Here is a 20,964-nt window from a genome sequence, read left to right as displayed (position 1 = left end):
ACTTAACATCTGCAAGTTCAGACAAAAATAACCAAATAATATATCATATACCAAATGTCAAATGTCATGGTTATAAAATCTATGAAACATCCACACTAATTATGCTCTCTTTTTATATGAACCTACTATTAAGAAACTTCTCCCTAAAACATATTTTTTCCTCTCTTCACTTTTCTTTGATCATTATCGTCTTGCATATGGAGTGAGTTACCCATTTGTTATGAGTATATAAACACACACATATAGGATAGTTTCATGTTACATAATATAAAACTCTTTTAATTTTATACAGATTTAGAAACGTTAGATGAGTAAAAACATATGACTAAGATTAAAAATAAGAAATGTGAAGATATTTGCACTCGGGTTTGAAGTTGCAATTATTTATGCAATTTTTTTTTTTAAAAGAATCACATAATTTGAAAATATTCAATATAAATAGACATAATTTTATGAAATAACTGATCATTTTTATGTCAATAGTATAGTGCCTATTCACAAGAAGAGTGTTTTGGATGTTCAGTGTATAACATCACGACTTCCTGCAGAGAATGCCGCCCTTTCAAAGTTTGATTCTTTATCGAGGTGTTAACAGGTCTCAACGGAAACTTTACCAAGTAAACCTCAAGACGAATTAGAGGGGGTGAAGGCTTACATATGCTCTCAATACCATTTATATTCGGATCCTTTTACAAATTTATTATTTATAATTTTTTGTCCAAATCAAAACAAAGAATTACATGTACTTTTAAATATTCATTATAATTAAATTTAGGGTAAAATACACAAATGGTCCCCAATTATATGATATTGCTTTATTAAGTCACTCGTGTATTAAAAGTTACAAAATAATCCTTCGACTATAGAGTGTTACTTTCTTGAGTTCCTCGACTATTAAAAGTTAAAAAATGGTCACTTGACTATTCATTATTGAGTGCCAAGAGGGGATGAATTGGCTTTTTGAAATTTTAGGGAGTAAGAAGTAAAAAGATAAAAAAAATTGCACAATGATTTATTGTGTCTTAACTTCCTCAATGAAGCCTTAACTTTTCTCTTGATGATCAATACTTGGATAGGTGTTGTGTAACCTTATTCAAGTGTCTTGAACTTGTTTTTATATGTTGGAATGACTTACTAGCGGTTTTTAGCCGTTTGTGAAGGTTTAGAGCCATTAGAAGCTTGAGATAGTTTCGAAGCTCTTTAAAAGTATCGAAACTTTTTTGGGAAATTGCCTTGGAAATTTCGAAAGTCTTGTAGAAGTTTCGAAACTTCTAGTCAAAATACTCATTTTAAGGTTTTGATTGGACTTTGAATTATTTTGATGAAAACTTTGAATAATTTCAATTTAGTCCAAAAAAATTTCTCCTTATTTGCTATATCAAAATATTATTTTTACAATTATGTTCTAAACCCATCATTTTTGAATGATATCATGAGTTGAACGTTAATCTATTGATTGAGATATGATAAAATCTGATATGAGAATCTCAAATGACTATCATATCACAGTCATTGCGTTAACGTCTAGCTTAGACATATGTCAATTGTTTAACGAAAAAGAACTAGTTTAAAACATAACGAAGAGTCATTGACTAGTTTATAATTTTTAATAATCAAGAGACCTAACAAAATAATATTATATGATTATATGATCATTTTATAACTTTTAATATTCGAAAACTTAATAAAATAATATTCTCTAATCAAAAGACAATTTGTATACTTTACCCTTAAATTAATCATAAAAATCATTAATCAAAATTAAATAAGTAAATCTTTGATATTGACCACCACCACATTTTCCTAACATTTTATACTTTTGGGCCCTTTCCCTTAATTATTGAATATATTTGTTTTCTTAAGGTAAATATAATGCGAAATTGGTTTACGAGAATAAGGTTAAATTGTCTAGTCAATACGACTAACGGTAAAAATAATAGGGGTCACAGTCGTAGCGATAGTAAATCTCTCGTGGGTTGGACAGGAGCTGCACCTGCACCATACCATAGCCATATGAGATGCCATTATCAAAACAGGGAATCTTATGAGCCGCTTCCCGAGACTTTTTCACCTTACACTCAACTATTATTTTCTTTTCTGTGAAAAAGGTAAGAAAAAAAATACACAGATAAACAGTAAACAGTGGCCTGCCAACCCACCATCATTATCTTTTTCGATCAAAACCCTAATGCACTTGTATTATATATACAACCCTTGTTATCATCTACCTCCCCATGGCTAAGGTTTCGGTAGGAGAAAAGATGAAATAAAGGGTCGTATATCAGTGGTTTTTATGAGTTCTACGAGTGATTTTGGATCGTCACTTAGGGTTGAAGATTAGTTTAGATCTGTTGAGTCAAACTGTTGTCTGGTTTTCCTTTTTCTTTTTTTCTTCTTCCAGTTAATGGTCGGAAGGGAGACATGTTCATGTTCCTTGTTTGAAGGCTGCTGCTTTGGCCCCTCTTTTATAGGGTCGAAGGAGGAGTGGAGCTCCTTGAAGTCCAATAGAGGGTCTTGCGAGGGTGTAAAGAGCTGCTCAGCTATGGATCCCAAAGCCCTATCTTATCCGACATGGAAAGACAGGGTCTGTGGTTTGCATATCTCAGGAGCTTCATTGCCCTAAAAGCCAGATCCTTGTTTGGATTGAAGGGAGCTCTACACTTCTCTCTTCCCTCTCCTTTCTTCTTCCATAAATTGTTTTAGTGAACTATTACCTAACCCTGAACATGTCCAAATGGTTGCTGATCTGTGCAGGAACAAGGCTTTTCATGGTCAGAGGAGATGTCGGACTTCAAATCGTTCTTGCAGCATGAGAATCTAACTGTCTTTTATGTATAACTGTAAAAGTTGTAAGCATGACAGAATCTGAGAGGCAAATGAAAGATCATGGGAACACATGAGAGCGAGATCGTGAGCGGGTCAAATCCTGTTCCAGATTCATTGAGTTCTGATCCGGTGATGTGCGTAGGATAAAGGCGGGGGCGTACACCGAGTTTTTTAAAAGACGTAGATGATAATGTGCGCTTGGCAGGCGTAATGAGGGTAGATGGACCCCTGCAACCTGTGCTGAGCGGTCACATCAACGTCGCTTTTGTTTAATTAAAGAAATATTCAACGACTACCATTCATTTACCCCTAGATTTTTTTCCTTTATTTATATCAACATTTTGTTTTAACATGAAATTTAATATATGAATTTATATTTGATATGAGATTTTAACTTTGATTTTATTTTGTTCATTTTTATTTTAAATTAGTATAATTATCTATATTTATAATATATAATTATAAAATGATGTTTTGCTCATGATTATAGTAATATTTTATGAAGATTTTAATCAAATTAAAATTAGTCTTCTAATATTTTTTCAATTACATTTTATATCCATTGTTATATTTTTTCAAAATTTATTTATTTATAATAATAAAATTATTATTTTTAATTAAAAAAAACTTAGGGACTGTTTGTTTGGCTTTGAATATAATCATTCAGCGTTAAATGTTGAACCGTACCTCTGAATGATTCAATGCTGACGATTCAGCAAAACAGTGTTGAATGATTCAACATAATACATTCTGAATGATTCAGAGCTATTATCAAATAACATGTCACATTCAGAGCTAATTTATACAGAGCCTCTGAATCATTCAGCACTTAATCATATGTTAATTTATTTATAAAACCTCCAAATTTTTACTAAAATCATAAAAAATTAAAATTTATCATTTCAATCTTTGTTACCAACCATCGTTGGCCATTCTCACTCAAATCCTAAATTTCCAAATCTTTAAACTTTTAAAATCTTATTCTTTAGGATTGAACATCAGAGGAGCACCGACGAAGTGACGACGAGGATGCGTTTTGAGTGGAATTGCGTTATGGTTCAAGTGGTGGTGGCGGTGTGGCTCATGGGCGTCGGGATAGTTCGGAATCAACGAAAAACAATGATTGCTTAAAATTTGTCAAATCTTTGAACGCTTCTCTACGACAAACGATGACAGCTTACGATGAAAGACCAATGCTAATGACGGTGGCGGTAACAGTCAGAGATTGACGTGTGTCATTTAACGACCAAAATTAATAGTCAACACCTAAAAGTGAAACAAAAAAAAACGTATTTATTTTTAACGAAAACTAGGCACTAATTTTTCAATTAAGCCTTTAATGAAATAAGGAGTATATTTTTTGAAAATTACTTGATTGGAAGTTGTCAATAATTTTTAATAAGAATTTAAAAATAAAAATAAAAATGTGTAATATATAGTCATATAAGTAAACTCTGAATACTTCCAAGTTATTACTATAGCACCAGATTTGATTGGGTAGATACCATATGAGATTTATTGTTAGTAATTTGCCTTTTTTTCATAATGGGAAGTCATCGATCAAATATACATTAAATTGGTCAATAATAATATTGCCGATTACATGTTCGATTAAATGCTGCACACAATGATAACGGCGTGATTGACTCACTCTAATGGTGCACCTCGTCACATTGGCGTCCGAGTCAGTAGAAAAGAACAGAGATTCAAAACCATAAACAAAGACGGAGCTGAATCTTATCCATCTAATAAATAAAGCGAAACACAGAATAAACACAGTAATTCAGAAATACAAATAATCCCAAGCTATAGTTAGGTCTCCCTATGTGGAATATGAGGACATTACAACTCGAAAGCAATTGCGCATTTGTAATGGCCACAAGCAATTACAGACTGAAACCCTTGCACTCAGATCTTAACACGATCGATAGACAAAAAGAAGTTTCAGAGCTCGTATAAACGAAACAACCAAGCAATTACAGACTCCCTTGGTATTCGATGTCACACTTTAACGGAAAGACATCAATAGCAGCCAATTCTTCGAAATCCAGGTCAAATACAACATACAGCAACAAATTCATATGCTCCAACATGGTGAAGATAATGAATTACACAGTGCGAGGAATCACGAACGGAGACAAAGTGCATGGTGATGGATGGGAGCCTTAACATGAGTACATATTCAGGTGAAACCAAGCACAATCGTGTTCCAAATGAGGAAACCTAAGTATCTAATGCAAGACATCAGTTGAAACAAATCAAACTCGAACTTCTTGTCCATCACTCCTAAGTTTACTGGAAAACACCAAAATGGGAAACCTGGTTAAGGTAACGGTGACGAAGAAGATGGCATCGGAGCCTGGGGTGTAGGTTCCCTTTGGAGTTCCTTGACAACAGCAGCCAAAGCCTCAGGGTTTAGACCCAAGTCACAAAGGGCAATGAGGACCGAGAGAGTATGCCGATCAAGTCCCGTGTCAAGAATATTCGACATGTGAAATGCCAGATCTAGAGATTCTCGGGCGGTTTGTGCGGCGTCCGGATCCATAAAAACAAGCTAAAAAAAGGAATTCAGAAAGTTATGCTTGATTCTACAAGCTTACAAATATACATCTAACAATAAACCATGAATCATTTCATCATACCACAGGACAAGAAAATACGTTAATAAGCTTAAAAAGCAAAATTTCACTGATTTAGCTTCTGCTTGGTTGCGCGCATGTTAATCTGTTTAATCCTTATGGGGGACGATAGCAGTAATGAAGTTATTTAGCTCTGGTTGGGTTTACTGGTATTGATTTTGTAACAACCCGAATATTTACAAAATAATATTTAATTGAAAATTTGAGGTTAATTGTGAAAATTGGTAAATTGTTGGTGACTAAATCAAAATTTATGAGAGTTTATAGGACATTTTAGAAGTGAAGGAAATCCAAGGACCAAGCCTTGAATTTACCCTAAAACTGTCGGCAGCTTTGATTATAAGCGTACATTTGGTTCTGATTTTCAGAACCAAAATGCTCCCAATTTTCCTTTCCCATACGCAGTTTCCAACTCCGATTCCGACGCCGTCCAAATTCCGATCATCATTTTAAAACCACCGTTGTGTTCATCATCGAGCGAGGAACAAACCCTTCAAATTAATTGAAGCGAATCGCGGCCAAACGTCGGGAATTTCCAGTCAAACTAGCGACGGTTTTGTTAGCTCTATCGCCGAGGAAATCTTAAATTCACCGCTGATCGTTGCTCCGTTTACGACACCTCCCGCACCATCGTGTTCCTTGTGCCGTTCCGAGTTCACCGGTGTCAACCTTGTCTGCCGTAGACGGCGGCGCGTGAGGAGATGGTGCAGTCAAAGATTCGGCCGATTTGAAATCGAGCTCTCCGCCGTTCAAAAATTTGAACCGATCGTTGTAAGTATCTCGAAATCGCTCAAAATAATTTTTAGAAATTTTTCCGGGATTTTTAGGGCCCCGGAGGACGCCTCACGCGCCACACGCGCCGCCGCAGGGCGAGTGGCTGCTGGAAACCGGTTTAACCGGTTTTCAACCGGTTCTGACCGGTTCGAACCGGTTTGTCCGGTCTGAATCGGTTTGACCGGTCTGACCCGACCCGACCGTTGACCCGACCCGACCGTTGACCCGACCCGACCGTTGACCGTTGACTTTCTTTGACCAAAACTTAAAATGGCTTTGACCGAGCATTAAACGACCGTTAATCTTTTCCGAGTATACCTATCCTGATAGTTTTTGACGTGCCGAATCCGTTTCCGTGGTCCGTTTTGTCAAATTCGAATCCGAAGGTCTCCAAATCTACGGTCAAAGTGGTTGACTTTGACTTTGACCAAGAATTTGAATTTTCGAAAAGTCATACTTTATGTTTTTCGACTCCCTAATTCCGATTCCGCAATCCGTTTGGCCAAATTCAGACTCGAAATACCTCAAATTGATAGTCAAACCCGAAAAATGCTTATATACTTAAGAAGTTTAGCTTTGAACAATTAAATAGGATTTGGGACTGATAAATATTATTGTTTGAAGGTACAAGAGACTCTCCGGATCGTTCGACAGCTCGACCCAGCTCTTCTAGATCAGTTAAACCACGTGTACCAGTATTCACCCGTTCGAAAACTATAGCAGAGCGTGGTGAAACCAGCAATCAGTAGATTTGTTATTTGAATCTATTGTCGAGGTGTGTTCCCTACTTATTACTGAACTGTATTATTGGTTTTAATATGTGGTACACCGAATTCATTGGTTATTGTTTTATTGATGCACCAATTTAATGTGACAATTCATGGAATATGACTGCTATCTAATTTTTGTTTTGAACTGGTATATGATTACCATGTTTTTGGATTTATGGAATTTGTGTCACGGTGCAATTGAACTTTGGAATTGAATTACGATGGAATAGCTCTGATCAAGCTAACTGGGCCTAATGTGACTCTTGAGGGCCCCAAGATGTTTCATTAGGTCGGCTTTCCTTTGCTGTGTGCTTAGGGTAAGCTATATGGACTTATTGACTTGGGCTTAAGGATACAAGCTTCAGAGCCTATCCTTAAGTCGGCTTTCTTTTTTGCTATGTGCATAAAGTAAGCTATATGGAAAATAATTTTGGGAACTACTGATGGTGTACCGGAAAAGGGTTTAAACTATGATTTTCAAAAAGTCAAACTCTTTTACGAATTTGTGAGATTACTGGACTATGATTTGTACCTATTGTGATTTTATGGAAATGTTGGGACACACTGAGCCTAGCTCACCTTTTGAAAATGTTTTCCCATTTCAAATACTGTTGGTTAGATACCTTGGTTCGAGCACTTGGAGGATCAACATATCTCTTGAAGTAAATCAGATTGTAATGTTTTTATCTGGCAAGTTGATTTTATTTTGGTGACATGGACCTTATTTTAAAATATCGGATTTTATAATGATAACTCTTTTGCTAATACTGCTCGGTTTACTGTGATATTGAATTTGAAGACATGTTTTAAATTACATTATTATTTATTGGTACTATATTTACGAGTTGGATTTTGATAGTATAATTTTGTTTATAATTTCAGGTTATTTATAATGTGATTTTATATTGATGAAATAACGGTTTCGAAAAATGTATTTAATAATCATAATGTGATCCACTAGACTTAGTCGAAACGCATAGGCCGGGTCTAGGGGGTTACATTTATTGGTATCAGAGCTTTTGGTTTTTAACCCTCGGACTGTGTATGAGTCCACATTGAAAATACGGTTTTGAAATATTTACAAAACGAGTTACTAAGGCCATGTCACAAAGTTATTAAGATCTTAACTATGTTTGAGACTCCAAGTGCTTATCTAACCCTAAGTTTATCTTCTGTAGTAAACTTGAGATCCATCAAAATGAGTGCTAGACGTGGTCGTCGAACTAGCCGTGGACGAGGTCGAGTGGCTAGATTCGCAGATCCGATCGATGAGATACGGGTAGATCCCCCACCTCCGATAGGTGATCATGCTCCTACGACCCCAACGGATCTGCCTCCTGCCGCTGGTATTGGCATGACTACACCGATAATAGGAGCGACCGATATTGAGTCAGAGTCTACCAGAGTTGCTTTGGATGAGAATTTTGGTAGACAATTTCTGCAGTTAATACAGGGAGCAGTCAGAGCTACTGGTGTTGTAGCTGAGGTTCCTATTTCGCAGACTTTGATTGCCAATGGAGTTAGAACTTTTGGGGGACAAATAGGTGGAGCTCCTACTGAAGCTGAAGATTGGCTCCAGGATACAGAGAGACGCATGGATCAGTTGAGTTTGGACTCAACTAAGAGATATCAGGGTGCTGTGGCGATGTTAGATGGCAATGCCTACCTTGGTGGGAGTCAGTGACCAGTAGTGTTCCTACCGATCGTTTGACCTGGAATTTCTTTAAGGATCGCTTTCGGAGCCGTTTTCTGGGAGAGCGCTACTTAGCTCAGAGACGACAACAGTTTCAAGATCTGGTTCAGGGAGACATGATTGTTTCTGAATATGAGATCGAGTTCCTGAAGTTGCTGAAGTATGGATTCAGTATGGTACCTACGGAGAGAGATCGATGTCGTAAAGTTGCCCTTGGACTCAGATACGAGCTGCGTAGGCAAGTTGTAACCCATCAGGATGAGATATTTGATATGCTGGTGGGCAGAGCCAAAGATGCGGAAGAGGTGGAGGTTTTAGCTTCTTGTAGAGAGCGTGTTGATCAAGATCGATCTAAGAAATTTTCAAGCCCGATGGAGTCATCAGCACAGTCCGGAAAGAGGACTCGTACTTCAGCCCCTCAGAGAAGCAATACACGTTTCAGGCCTGCAGCATCCTCACCTTTAGCTGTCAGTCGAGGCGGTTCCTCGTCGTATTATAATGGGCCCCTTTGTGAGTATTGTGGGAAACAGCACTCAGGAGAGTGTCGTAAGAAGATGGGTCTTTGCTATCAGTGTGGATCTAGTGGTCATTATCGGAGGGATTGTCCTCAGTTAGTTTCGTTTGAGCAGACCACTACCCAAACTCCTGTGCGTTCGCAGACTACAGTACAGACCCCAATTAGAGATCATAGTCAAGGAAAGACTCGAGGATCAGCGTCCAGGACAGACAGTAGAGCCCGACCTCAGCAAAATAGAGGGCCAACAGCTTCTGAGGCTAGACAGCCAGCTTTAGTTTATGCAACTAGACGTCGTGATGACAGAGATGAGCCTGAGGTTATTGCAGGTACATTTACTATTAATTCTACCCCATACTTTGCATTATTGGACAATGGCTCCACTCACTCCTATGTATCGAGATCAGTATCTCGAAACCTTCAGATTCTGATCGAGAACACTGAAAATACTGTTACAGTTACAAGTCCAGTAGGACAAGCGATATTAGTGAATAAAGTATTTCGGCGTTGTCCTCTCGAGGTTCAGGGAGAAATTTTTCTCGCTGATCTTATGGAACTTCCTTTAGGGGAGTTCGATCTAATTCTTGGAATGGATTGGTTGAATAAACACAAGGTAAAGCTGGATTGCGAATACAAGCGGGCTACTCTGAATAATTCAGATGGTCGGACTGTTGTGTTAATTGGTGAACGGCGTGGTTATCTCTCAAATATAGTTTCAGCGATGGAAATTGATCATATGATCCGGAAGGGATATAATACCTTCATTGCTTGTATTTTGAACACCAAAGGTGCATTGTCCACGATCGAGGAGATTCGTACAGTTAGCGAGTTTCCTGATGTTTTTCCGGAGGAGTTGCCTGGGTTACCTCCTGATAGAGAGGTAGAGTTCGAGATTGAGACTTATCCAGGATCTTCACCTATTTCTATAGCACCTTATTGTATGGCTCCAAAGGAACTTAAGGAGTTGAAAGTCCAATTGCAAGAATTATTCGATCGAGGATTTATCCGACATAGTACTTCACCATGGGGAGCTCCAGTTCTATTCGTGAAAAAGAAGGATGGGTCGCTAAGATTATGTATTGACTATCGGAAATTGAATAAGATGACGGTCAAGAATAAATACCCATTACCCAGGATTGATGACTTATTTGATCAATTGCGAGGAGCTACTGTATTCTCTAAGATTGATCTTCGTTCGGGGTATTATCAATTGAAAGTTAAAGGATCTGATGTTGCAAAAACAACCATTCGCACTAGATATGGTCATTATGAATTTTTAGTAATGCCTTTTGGTTTGACGAACGCTCCTGCAGCTTTTATGGATTTGATGAATCGGGTGTTCCGACCATATTTGGATCAATTTGTGGTGGTCTTCATTGACGATATTCTGATCTATTCTAGTACTGAGGCAGAGCATGACGAGCATTTGAAGATCGTTCTGCGGACTTTGAGAGAGCATCGTCTATATGCCAAACTAAGCAAGTGTGAATTTTGGCTTCAAGAAGTGTCATTTCTGGGGCATATTATTTCTGCGCGAGGTGTTCAGGTGGATCCCAGCAAGATAGAGGCTATTATGAATTGGAAACGACCTAAGAACGTATCTGAAATCTGCAGTTTCTTGGGCTTGGCTGGTTATTATCGACGTTTTGTTGAGGGCTTCTCGATCATTGCTTCTCCTTTGACAAAGTTGTTAAGGAAGAATGTGATGTTTGACTGGGACGAGGCACAACAGGAGAGCTTTGAGAAATTAAAGGCGGTTTTGACTCAAGCACCGGTGTTGATTCAACCAGAGTCCGGGAAGGATTTTACAGTGTATAGTGATGCTTCAGATTCAGGACTTGGTTGTGTTTTAATGCAGGAAAGTAAGGTGGTGGCTTATGCATCCCGTCAGCTGCGGCCGCATGAGAGTAACTATCCTACTCATGATTTAGAGTTGGCAGCAGTAATTTTTGCCTTGAAGATTTGGAGACACTATCTTTATGGAGAGAAGTGTTACATTTTCACAGATCATAAGAGCTTAAAGTATCTTCTGACCCATAAGGAACTTAATTTGAGACAGCGTCGCTGGTTAGAGCTTCTAAAGGATTATGATTGTGTGATTGATTACCACCCTGGTAAAGCTAACATTGTAGCAGATGCTTTGAGTCGAAAGACGGTATCAGAGTTGAGGTCTTTAATGGCCAAGATGAATTTATATGACGATGGCACTTTGTTAGCAGAATTGCAAGTTAAGCCGACCTTGGTTGATGATATCAAAGCTAAGCAGCCCCTTGATAGCTCCTTACTTTCCATCTTTGAGCAAGTAGAGCAGGGGACAAACTCAGATTACGCAATTGATCAGGATGAAGTTTTATGCTTTAAAGGTAGATATTGTGTGCCTGATGATGCTGAGTTGAGGCAGACTATCCTTACTGAGGCTCATAGTAGTCCATATGCTATGCAACCCAGAGGAGATAAGATGTACCGAAATTTGAGAGAGAGGTATTATTGGATTGGTATGAAGAAAGACATATCTGACTTTGTGGCTAGGTGTTTGACTTGTCAGCAAGTTAAGGCAGAACATCAACATCCATCAGGTTTGTTACAGCCTATCAAGATTCCTGAATGGAAATGGGAGCGTATTACTATGGATTTTGTTACTGGCTTGCCTATGACTCATTCGAAAAAAGATTCAGTTTGGGTGATTGTTGACAGACTTACAAAGTCATCTCACTTCATTCCTGTGCGAGTAAATTATACTTTGGATAAGCTGGCAAGATTGTATATTTCAGAGATTGTCAGATTGCATGGTGTTCCATTGTCTATTATTTCTGATCGAGATCCGAGATTTACTTCGAGATTTTGGAAGGCGTTACATACGGCTTTGGGAACAAGATTGGATTATAGTACATCCTTTCATCCACAAACTGATGGTCAATCTGAGAGAGTAATTCAGATTCTGGAGGATATGTTGCGGGGTTGCGTAATCGATTTTCATGGTAGTTGGGAGAAATTTTTGCCGTTGGCTGAATTTGCTTACAATAACAGTTATCAGACCAGCATTCGTATGGTACCCTATGAAGCGCTCTATGGACGTAAATGTCGCACTCCGATCTGTTGGACTGAGTTGCGTGATAGGAAAACGTTGGGACCTGAGTTAGTGCGAGAGACAGAGGACACAGTCAGATTAATCCGTGACCGTCTGAAAGAGGCATTTGATAGGCAGAAATCTTATGCAGATCAAAGAAGGAAGGATATACAGTTTGAAGTGGGAGATCGGGTCTTTTTGAAAGTTTCACCCTGGAAGAAAGTATTGAGATTCGGCGTAAGGGTAAATTGAGTCCAATATTTATTGGACCATTTCGTATCTTGAAGAGGGTAGGACCTGTTGCATATCAGCTTGAGTTGCCTTCTGAGCTAAGTCGTATTCATGATGTCTTTCATGTATCAATGTTGAGGAGATACCGTCTAGATCCAGGTCACATTATTCAGGTTGAAGAAGTAGAGTTGAGACCTGATTTGTCATATGAAGAGGAGCCCATTTAGATCTTGGAGAGAGATGAACGAGTTCTTCGGAATAGACGAATTCCAATGGTCAAAGTTCAGTGGAGTAATCGAGGCCCCCTCAGAAGCTACTTGGGAGACATTCGAGTCAATGGAGGCTCAGTTTCCTCAACTATTCTCATAAGGTAAATTTCGAGGACGAAATTTCTTGTAGAGGGGGAGAATTGTAACAACCCGAATATTTACAAAATAATATTTAATTGAAATTGGAGGTTAATTGTGAAAATTGGTAAATTGTTGGTGACTAAATCAAAATTTATGAGAGTTTATAGGCCATTTTAGAAGTGAAGGAAATCCAAGGACCAAGCCTTGAATTTACCCTAAAACTGTCGGCAGCTTTGATTATAAGCGTACATTTGGTTCTGATTTTCAGAACCAAAATGCTCCCAATTTTCCTTTCCCATACGTAGTTTCCAACTCCGATTCCGACGCCGTCCAAATTTCGATCATCATTTTAAAACCACCGTTGTGTTCATCATCGAGCGAGGAACAGACCCTTCAAATTAATTGAAGCGAAACACGGCCAAACGTCGGGAATTTCCAGTCAAAGTAGCGACGATTTTGTTAGCTCTATCGCCGAGGAAATCTTAAATTCACCGCTGATCGTTGCTCCGTTTACGACACCTCCCGCACCATCGTGTTCCTTGTGCCGTTCCGAGTTCACCGGTGTCAACCTTGTCCGTCGTAGACGGCGACGCGTGAGGATGTGGTGCAGTCAAAGATTCGGCCGATTTGAAATCGAGCTCTCCGCCGTTCAAAAATTTGAACCGATCGTTGTAAGTATCTCGAAATCGCTCAAAATAATTTTTAGAAATTTTTCCGGGATTTTTAGGGCCCCGGAGGACGCCTCACGCGCCACACGCGCCGCCGCAGGGCGAGTGGCTGCTGGAAACCGGTTTAACCGGTTTTCAACCGGTTCTGACCGGTTTGACCGGTTTCAACCGGTTCGAACCGGTTTGTCCGGTCTGAATCGGTTTGACCGGTCTGACCCGACCCGACCGTTGACCCGACCCGACCCGACCGTTGACCGTTGACCGTTGACCGTTGACTTTCTTTGACCAAAAACTTAAAATGGATTTGACCGAGCATTAAACAACCGTTAATCTTTTCCGAGTATACCTATTCTGATAGTTTTCGAAGTGCCGAATCCGTTTCCGTGGTCCGTTTTGTCAAATTCGAATCCGAAGGTCTCCAAATCTACGGTCAAAGTGGTTGACTTTGACTTTGACCAAGAATTTGAATTTTCGAAAAGTCATACTTTATGTTTTTCGACTCCCTGATTCCGATTCCGCAATCCGTTTGGCCAAATTCAGACTCGAAATACCTCAAATTGATAGTCAAACCCGAAAAATGCTTATATACTTAAGAAGTTTAGCTTTGAACAATTAAATAGGATTTGGGACTGATAAATATTATTGTTTGAAGGTACAAGAGACTCTCCGGATCGTTCGACAGCTCGACCCAGCTCTTCTAGATCAGTTAAACCACGTGTACCAGTATTTACCCGTTCGAAAACTATAGCAGAGCGTGGTGAAACCAGCAATCAGTAGATTTGTTATTTGAATCTATTGTCGAGGTGTGTTCCCTACTTATTACTGAACTGTTTTATTGGTTTTAATATGTGGTACACCGAATTCATTGGTTATTGTTTTATTGATGCACCAATTTAATGTGACAATTCATGGAATATGGCTGCTATCTAATTTTTGTTTTGAACTGGTATATGATTACCATGTTTTTGGATTTATGGAATTTGTGTCACGGTGCAATTGAACTTTGGAATTGAATTACGATGGAATAGCTCTGATCAAGCTAACTGGGCCTAATGTGACTCTTGAGGGCCCCAAGATGTTTCATTAGGTCGGCTTTCCTTTGCTGTGTGCTTAGGGTAAGCTATATGGACTTATTGACTTGGGCTTAAGGATACAAGCTTCAGAGCCTATCCTTAAGTCGGCTTTCTTTTTGCTATGTGCATAAAGTAAGCTATATATGGAAAATAATTTTGGGAACTACTGATGGTGTACCGGAAAAGGGTTTAAACTATGATTTTCAAAAAGTTAAACTCTTTTACGAATTTGTGAGATTACTGGACTATGATTTGTACCTATTGTGATTTTATGGAAATGTTGGGACACACTGAGCCTAGCTCACCTTTTGAAAATGTTTTCCCATTTCAGATACTGTTGGTTAGATATCTTGGTTTGAGCACTTGGAGGATCAACATATCTCTTGAAGTAAATCAGATTGTAATATTTTTATCTGGCAAGTTGATTTTATTTTGGTGACATGGACCTTATTTTAAAATATCGGATTTTATAATGATAACTCTTTTGCTAATACTGCTCGGTTTATTGTGATATTGAATTTGAAGACATGTTTTAAATTACATTATTATTTATTGGTACTATATTTACGAGTTGGATTTTGATAGTATAATTTGTTTATAATTTCAGGTTATTTATAATGTGATTTTATATTGATGAAATAACGGTTTCGAAAAATGTATTTAATAATCATAATGTGATCCACTAGACTTAGTCGAAACGCATAGGCCGGGTCTAGGGGGTTACAGATTTTGGTTGGGGTGTTTTCTGTTTTGATGTAACAGGGACTATGGTTGTTTGATATCTTCCCCTCAAGGTACACTATTTTTTCTCCATATAGGTTTAGAGAGGGTTTTTTAATGAGGTCTTGCGGTGGCGTACTTTATGATCTTAATAATACAAAGTATCATTCTTTCAACAACAAAAAAAATCCCTGCGAATTTCAGGTGCTTGAAATGAATGCAGTTCGTGAAATTACTCCGATTTTGAAGCGGTTTAACTGAAAACAAATTAATAGCAAAACCACACGATATAGTCAAATAAACCCCCAAAATATTAAGATTTGAAATTCCCAGTTCCCACTACTCAATCACGAATCAAACGCCTATGTTGAGCAAAGATAATAACCAATCATCTGAAATTTATCCATAGATCATCTAAAATATCACCCAAACCAGTTATAAACGCATCGAATAACAGGAAAAATCATTGCAATTTTAGCCAAGATGACTTCTTTGATTGAAATTTTCAAGATATTGTTTCCAATTTCACAAATTTATTCAAAATTCAATAAAGAAGATACATATCCTAACCTCGAGAGTTGAGAGTGACGGAGAGCGTAAAAACAATCCTAGTTTTCCCACTAAATCAAAATCTGATTTTGGATTACTAAGTGATAAAGGCTCCTCCAGGCCCACGAACCCAGTCCACAAACGCAGAACAGAGTTAAGTAATCGAACCCGCTTTATTTTTTAGATAATTTATTTAAGTGTACTTGAATAATAATATTTAAATAAATACATTTATATTTGCTCCATGCTATTGAAAAAAAAGTTTACTCCAAGATTCTACTTGATTGTGCTTCAAAAGGGTCTTTAAGTTTAGCCAAATTTGTTCATGGGAAGATAATAAGAATTGGGTTTGAGCCAGATTTGCATTCATGGAACATTGGAACTCTTTAGTGAAAGTTTGTGTAAAATGTGGGAGCTTTGGATATGTTAGTAAAGTGCTTGATAGAATGCCTGAAAGAGATGTTGTGTCTTGGATTACTCTGTTTTCTGGTTTAGTTTATGAAGGTTATGGATATCATGTGTTGGATTTGTATTGTTTAATGAAGAAGGATGGTGTTTTCCCCATTGAGCATTGCTTAGTGACTTCTTTGAAAGCTTGTTCTTTGAGTTCAAAGTTGATTTCTGGGACATTGTTGCATGGGGAAGGTGTAAAAATTGGGGTTTTGATGGGCCCTCTCTTGTTGATCTCTATGCGAAATATGCTGAAATGGAACTGGCAGAGAGAATGCTTATTTGCATGGATAAAAGGTTTATTGTCTCATGGAATGCATTGCTTAGTGGATACTCTCTAAAGATGTATAAGTTTACTCTGTCAAATGAGCTCAAAAGTTGTACGTACTAGGTAGACTTAAAATGGAGATTTTGATTGTGCGTTCTTTTGCTGATTAAGAACGGTTGTGAGTATGATGGATTTTGTTGATTGTTACCTTCTTGACATGTATTCAAAATGCGGTCTGCCTAAGGATGCACTTATGGTCTTTAATATCGTTCAAAGACGCGACATAGTAGCCTCGAGTGCAATGATCGACTGCCTCGATGAGCAAGGCCAGATTGAAGAAGCATCTGAGCTGTTTTGCCTAGCGAGGCGCAAACGGGTAAGTCCTAATCAGCATACTTTTGCAAGCATTGCTGGTGTAGCCGCTAATTTGGATGGTCAGTTCCGTTGTGAAGGCATTCATGCTTGTATACTTGATAATTTGATATGAATTCGGATATGAAATATGTAACATTGCTAATAATATACCATCTTACATTCTCACTAAATAAAAAAAACATGGTGATATAATATTTTTAGTAATTTTCGGATAACATTATATTTGAAAAATCTTATTCTCAGAAGTAATCTTATATTTCGTGAACTAAACATACCCTTATAACTTAGAGGAGAAACTCCGAGTCAAACACCTTTCTTAGATAAACTATTATGGTGAACCTAAGAGACCTTCCTTTCATGTCATACCCATTAACCAGTTTACAAGCAAGCAACACGTCATCCACAATGTACTTTGATAGTTTGGTTGGCATGGGTTGAGTAATAAATTATAACTTAAGTGATGAAAATACAATAAATGAAAATGTATTGATCAAAATAAGAAGAAATCTAAACAAAAATGACATACGGGGTATTTACATAAAGATAAATGACTTAACTAGTAATTTACTCTTACAGCTAAAAAAATTAACCGAAATCAAACTAGAACTTCAGTTTGCAACTAGCGAAACCCTAATTCTAGTAGACAGGTACTATATAAGCTTATTATACGCACTCATTTTCGTTTCCCAACCTCCTTCTCGGCCTTTCATTTTTTTTCCTTCAAAACCCTAAGCTCCCGCCGCCGCGGATATCGCCAACGACAATGGCTTCCGAAGGATTGGTTCTCCGCGGCACCATGCGAGCCCACACCGACATGGTCACAGCCATCGCCACCCCCATCGACAACTCCGACATGATCGTCACTTCCTCCCGCGACAAGTCCATCATCCTTTGGCACTTGACCAAAGACGAAAAGACCTACGGCGTCGCTCGCCGCCGTCTTACTGGTCACTCCCACTTCGTCCAAGACGTTGTCCTCTCTTCCGATTCCCAGTTCGCCCTCTCCGGTTCTTGGGACGGTGAGCTTCGACTCTGGGACTTGAACGCTGGAATCTCCACTCGTCGTTTCGTCGGACACACCAAGGATGTGCTCTCAGTTGCCTTTTCGATTGACAACCGTCAGATCGTTTCGGCTTCACGTGATCGAAGCATCAAGCTTTGGAACACACTTGGGGAGTGCAAATACACTATCCAAGATGGTGATGCACATACCGAGTGGGTTAGCTGTGTTCGTTTCAGCCCGAATACTCTCCAGCCCACTATTGTGTCAGCTTCGTGGGATAAGACTGTGAAAGTTTGGAACTTGACTAATTGTAAGCTTCGTAACACATTGGCCGGACACTCCGGTTATGTGAACTCGGTGGCCGTTTCTCCTGATGGGTCTTTGTGTGCTAGTGGAGGAAAAGACGGAATGATTCTTCTTTGGGATTTGGCTGAAGGAAAGAAGCTTTACAGTCTCGATGCTGGTTCTGTCATTAACTCGCTTTGCTTCAGTCCAAACAGGTACTGGCTTTGCGCTGCCACTGAGCAGAGTATCAAGATCTGGGATCTGGAGAGCAAGAGCATTGTGGAGGACTTGAAGGTTGATCTCAAGGCCGAGGCTGAGAAATCTGATGTCACCGATAATGCAAACAAGAAGAAGGTAATAATGTCTTTTATTATAACTATTCTTTCAAGTTTTATAATTTTGCTTTATGTTTCATCGTTTGTTACCGAACTTTTGTTTTTATTTCAATGTCACAGTTTGCATGAAAGTACTGTGTAGCTTAACTATGATTCTGTATTCTTCTGTTTATGCTGAACACAGAGAATTTTAGCTGTTTGATAAATGCCGTTTACCATGAAAATATGCAGGCAAGCATTTTCACTTTAAATTTAATGCCCATAAATATTAGAGTTTGTTGATTGGGAGTTATTTTCCAATTGGGCATGTTCATGTCTCATGTTAAGGCTGCATTTGCGAACATTATCATGCTTATTTTTATAAAGCTCAAAGCTTTGAACTTGTCATTATGTTACTCGCCAAGTCAAATGGTAAAGCTTTTACTATAATCAAGCTTGTCTCGTTCTGGATTGGTTTCTTTGTTCTTCTCTATATTCTGTTGGACACTTCATTTTTTGCCCCCCCCCCCCCCCCGGAACAACACACACACATGGATATTGGGGATATGACCTCTCTAGATCCTCCAAATACATGGAAAAAACTATGAAAGATTAATCACACCCGAGTTTGAGTCTCATGGATTCCCTGTTTTGAGTTGCTCTTAATTCAGCAATTGGCGTTGTTCAACTGATGGAATTATATTTATGGTTATTGCAAATAGAAGAGAAGAAAGAATTGAGCATTTGAATTTGCAGGTGATATATTGCACGAGCTTGAACTGGAGCGCCGATGGAAGCACTTTGTTTAGTGGTTATACAGATGGGGTAGTCAGAGTTTGGGGAATTGGTCGATACTAGACTACTCGCATGCCTTGCCTCGAGTGAGTAATCACAATATGAAACAACTGCCGTTGCATTTTCAAAGCCTTTGTTCAAAATGTTGGATCTTTCGAGTTATTTTTGCTTTGTTCGGATGTGCACTATTCTCTCTGTTTTGGGTTTGGTTGTTAAAGTTAGATATTCTAAATTTAGTTGTTTTACTATATCCAACGCACTTCTCTTCCTAAATAATTCAATTAATAAATAAAATATAACTACTAACGCTGTTCTTATTATTATATTACATGGAAGTGAATTTGTGTTGTAATACAATGTTGTTTTAATTATAAATAAAAAGTATATGGACTAATGTGTTTCCTGCAATCAATTTGTGAAAGGATGGATTGTGAATTTTTTTTTATAAAGTTGCTAGTTTTATTAAAAATAAAAATATTCAAAATTACAATGATTTATAAGCGGAAACATAAATTAAATTATAATTGAGATATTTTCTTATAATCAACACAAAAACTAATCACGGTCTCACAAAGACCAAAAAATAAATATTAAAAAACTTAATCAATGTTCGAACAAATTTAATTGTATCGGTAAATGAATTACAAAAGGATGATTCTATTGAAAGACTACTGACAAATCATAAATTAATGTTAATCGACATGAAAAAATTATTCATAAATACAAAATGCGTATCCAAATCAATTCGAGGGTATAAAGTAAGAAATATCAATATGATAACAAATAAACACAATGAGAAAATAAATGAATGAAAACAACGACCAAATGATCAAAAATTACCAAAAGGCAGAGAAATACGTCCCACATAGGCAGAGATAAACGTGTAATAAAAATAGAGATAAACGTGTCATAAAGATAAAATTATTCTTATTAAAAACTAAAAAAATAAAGAAAAAATATAACATACGATTAGAACCCAGCATCAAATCCGATACCGCCGCCGACTAAATAAAATTAAAGAAAAAATTGATCTAATCTATAGAAATTAACACAAATTGTAGGGGGGAAAAAGAGAGAAAGGGGAAGGAGAAGGTGGTTATTTTTTTTAACAACTCTCACCCGATAAATTAAACGATAATAAATAGGATTGTGAATTTTATATTAATTATTATAGGGCTATTTGATTAAATATTTTATATATTATTTTTTTAAAAAAAATAGGCATCCCATGCATGTAATATGTTTTGTTGAAGTGTTTTTTTTACATGTATGTTATTTTCTATTTAAGATTGACATGGAATGTTGATTAAATTTTTTGTATATAGATAAAGTAAAGAAGTTCAGTTATCTAGATAAAAAAAATATTTATTTTGAATTAAAAATAAAGTAATTATGTAAATAAAAAGGGGAATTTGCAGAATGGATGAAACTATTACAAATAATACATATACATATTATATACAATGAACTCCGGTCCTAGAATGAAATGCAATATGATACATTATGCAAGTATATTTTAGAACATATGTGTAATTATAGATGATAAATTAAAATAACGAAATAAAAGTTATCAAATTGGTAAAAAAAAAAAAAAACTACT

At 37.5% G+C, this 20,964-nt stretch overlaps 1 protein-coding gene across 1 annotated transcript; it reads left to right on the top strand.

Annotated features, from left to right (window-relative positions):
* The first annotated feature begins 17,646 nt into the window (after positions 1–17,646).
* Positions 17,647–19,555, top strand: LOC120200910 (guanine nucleotide-binding protein subunit beta-like protein). The gene is made up of 2 exons (XM_039201637.1): positions 17,647–18,609; positions 19,326–19,555. Exons 1-2 carry the CDS (start codon positions 17,731–17,733, stop codon positions 19,425–19,427), a joined length of 981 nt encoding a protein of 326 aa, XP_039057568.1. The 5' UTR covers positions 17,647–17,730; the 3' UTR covers positions 19,428–19,555.
* The last annotated feature ends 1,409 nt before the right edge of the window (positions 19,556–20,964 follow it).

Source organism: Hibiscus syriacus, unplaced genomic scaffold (assembly GCF_006381635.1).
Source record: "Hibiscus syriacus cultivar Baekdansim isolate YM2019G1 unplaced genomic scaffold, ASM638163v2 tig00006613_pilon, whole genome shotgun sequence".
Classification (NCBI taxonomy): domain Eukaryota; kingdom Viridiplantae; phylum Streptophyta; class Magnoliopsida; order Malvales; family Malvaceae; genus Hibiscus; species Hibiscus syriacus.
The sequence above is the reverse complement of the archived record's forward strand: the minus strand, read 5'-3'. Positions and strand labels throughout refer to the sequence as shown.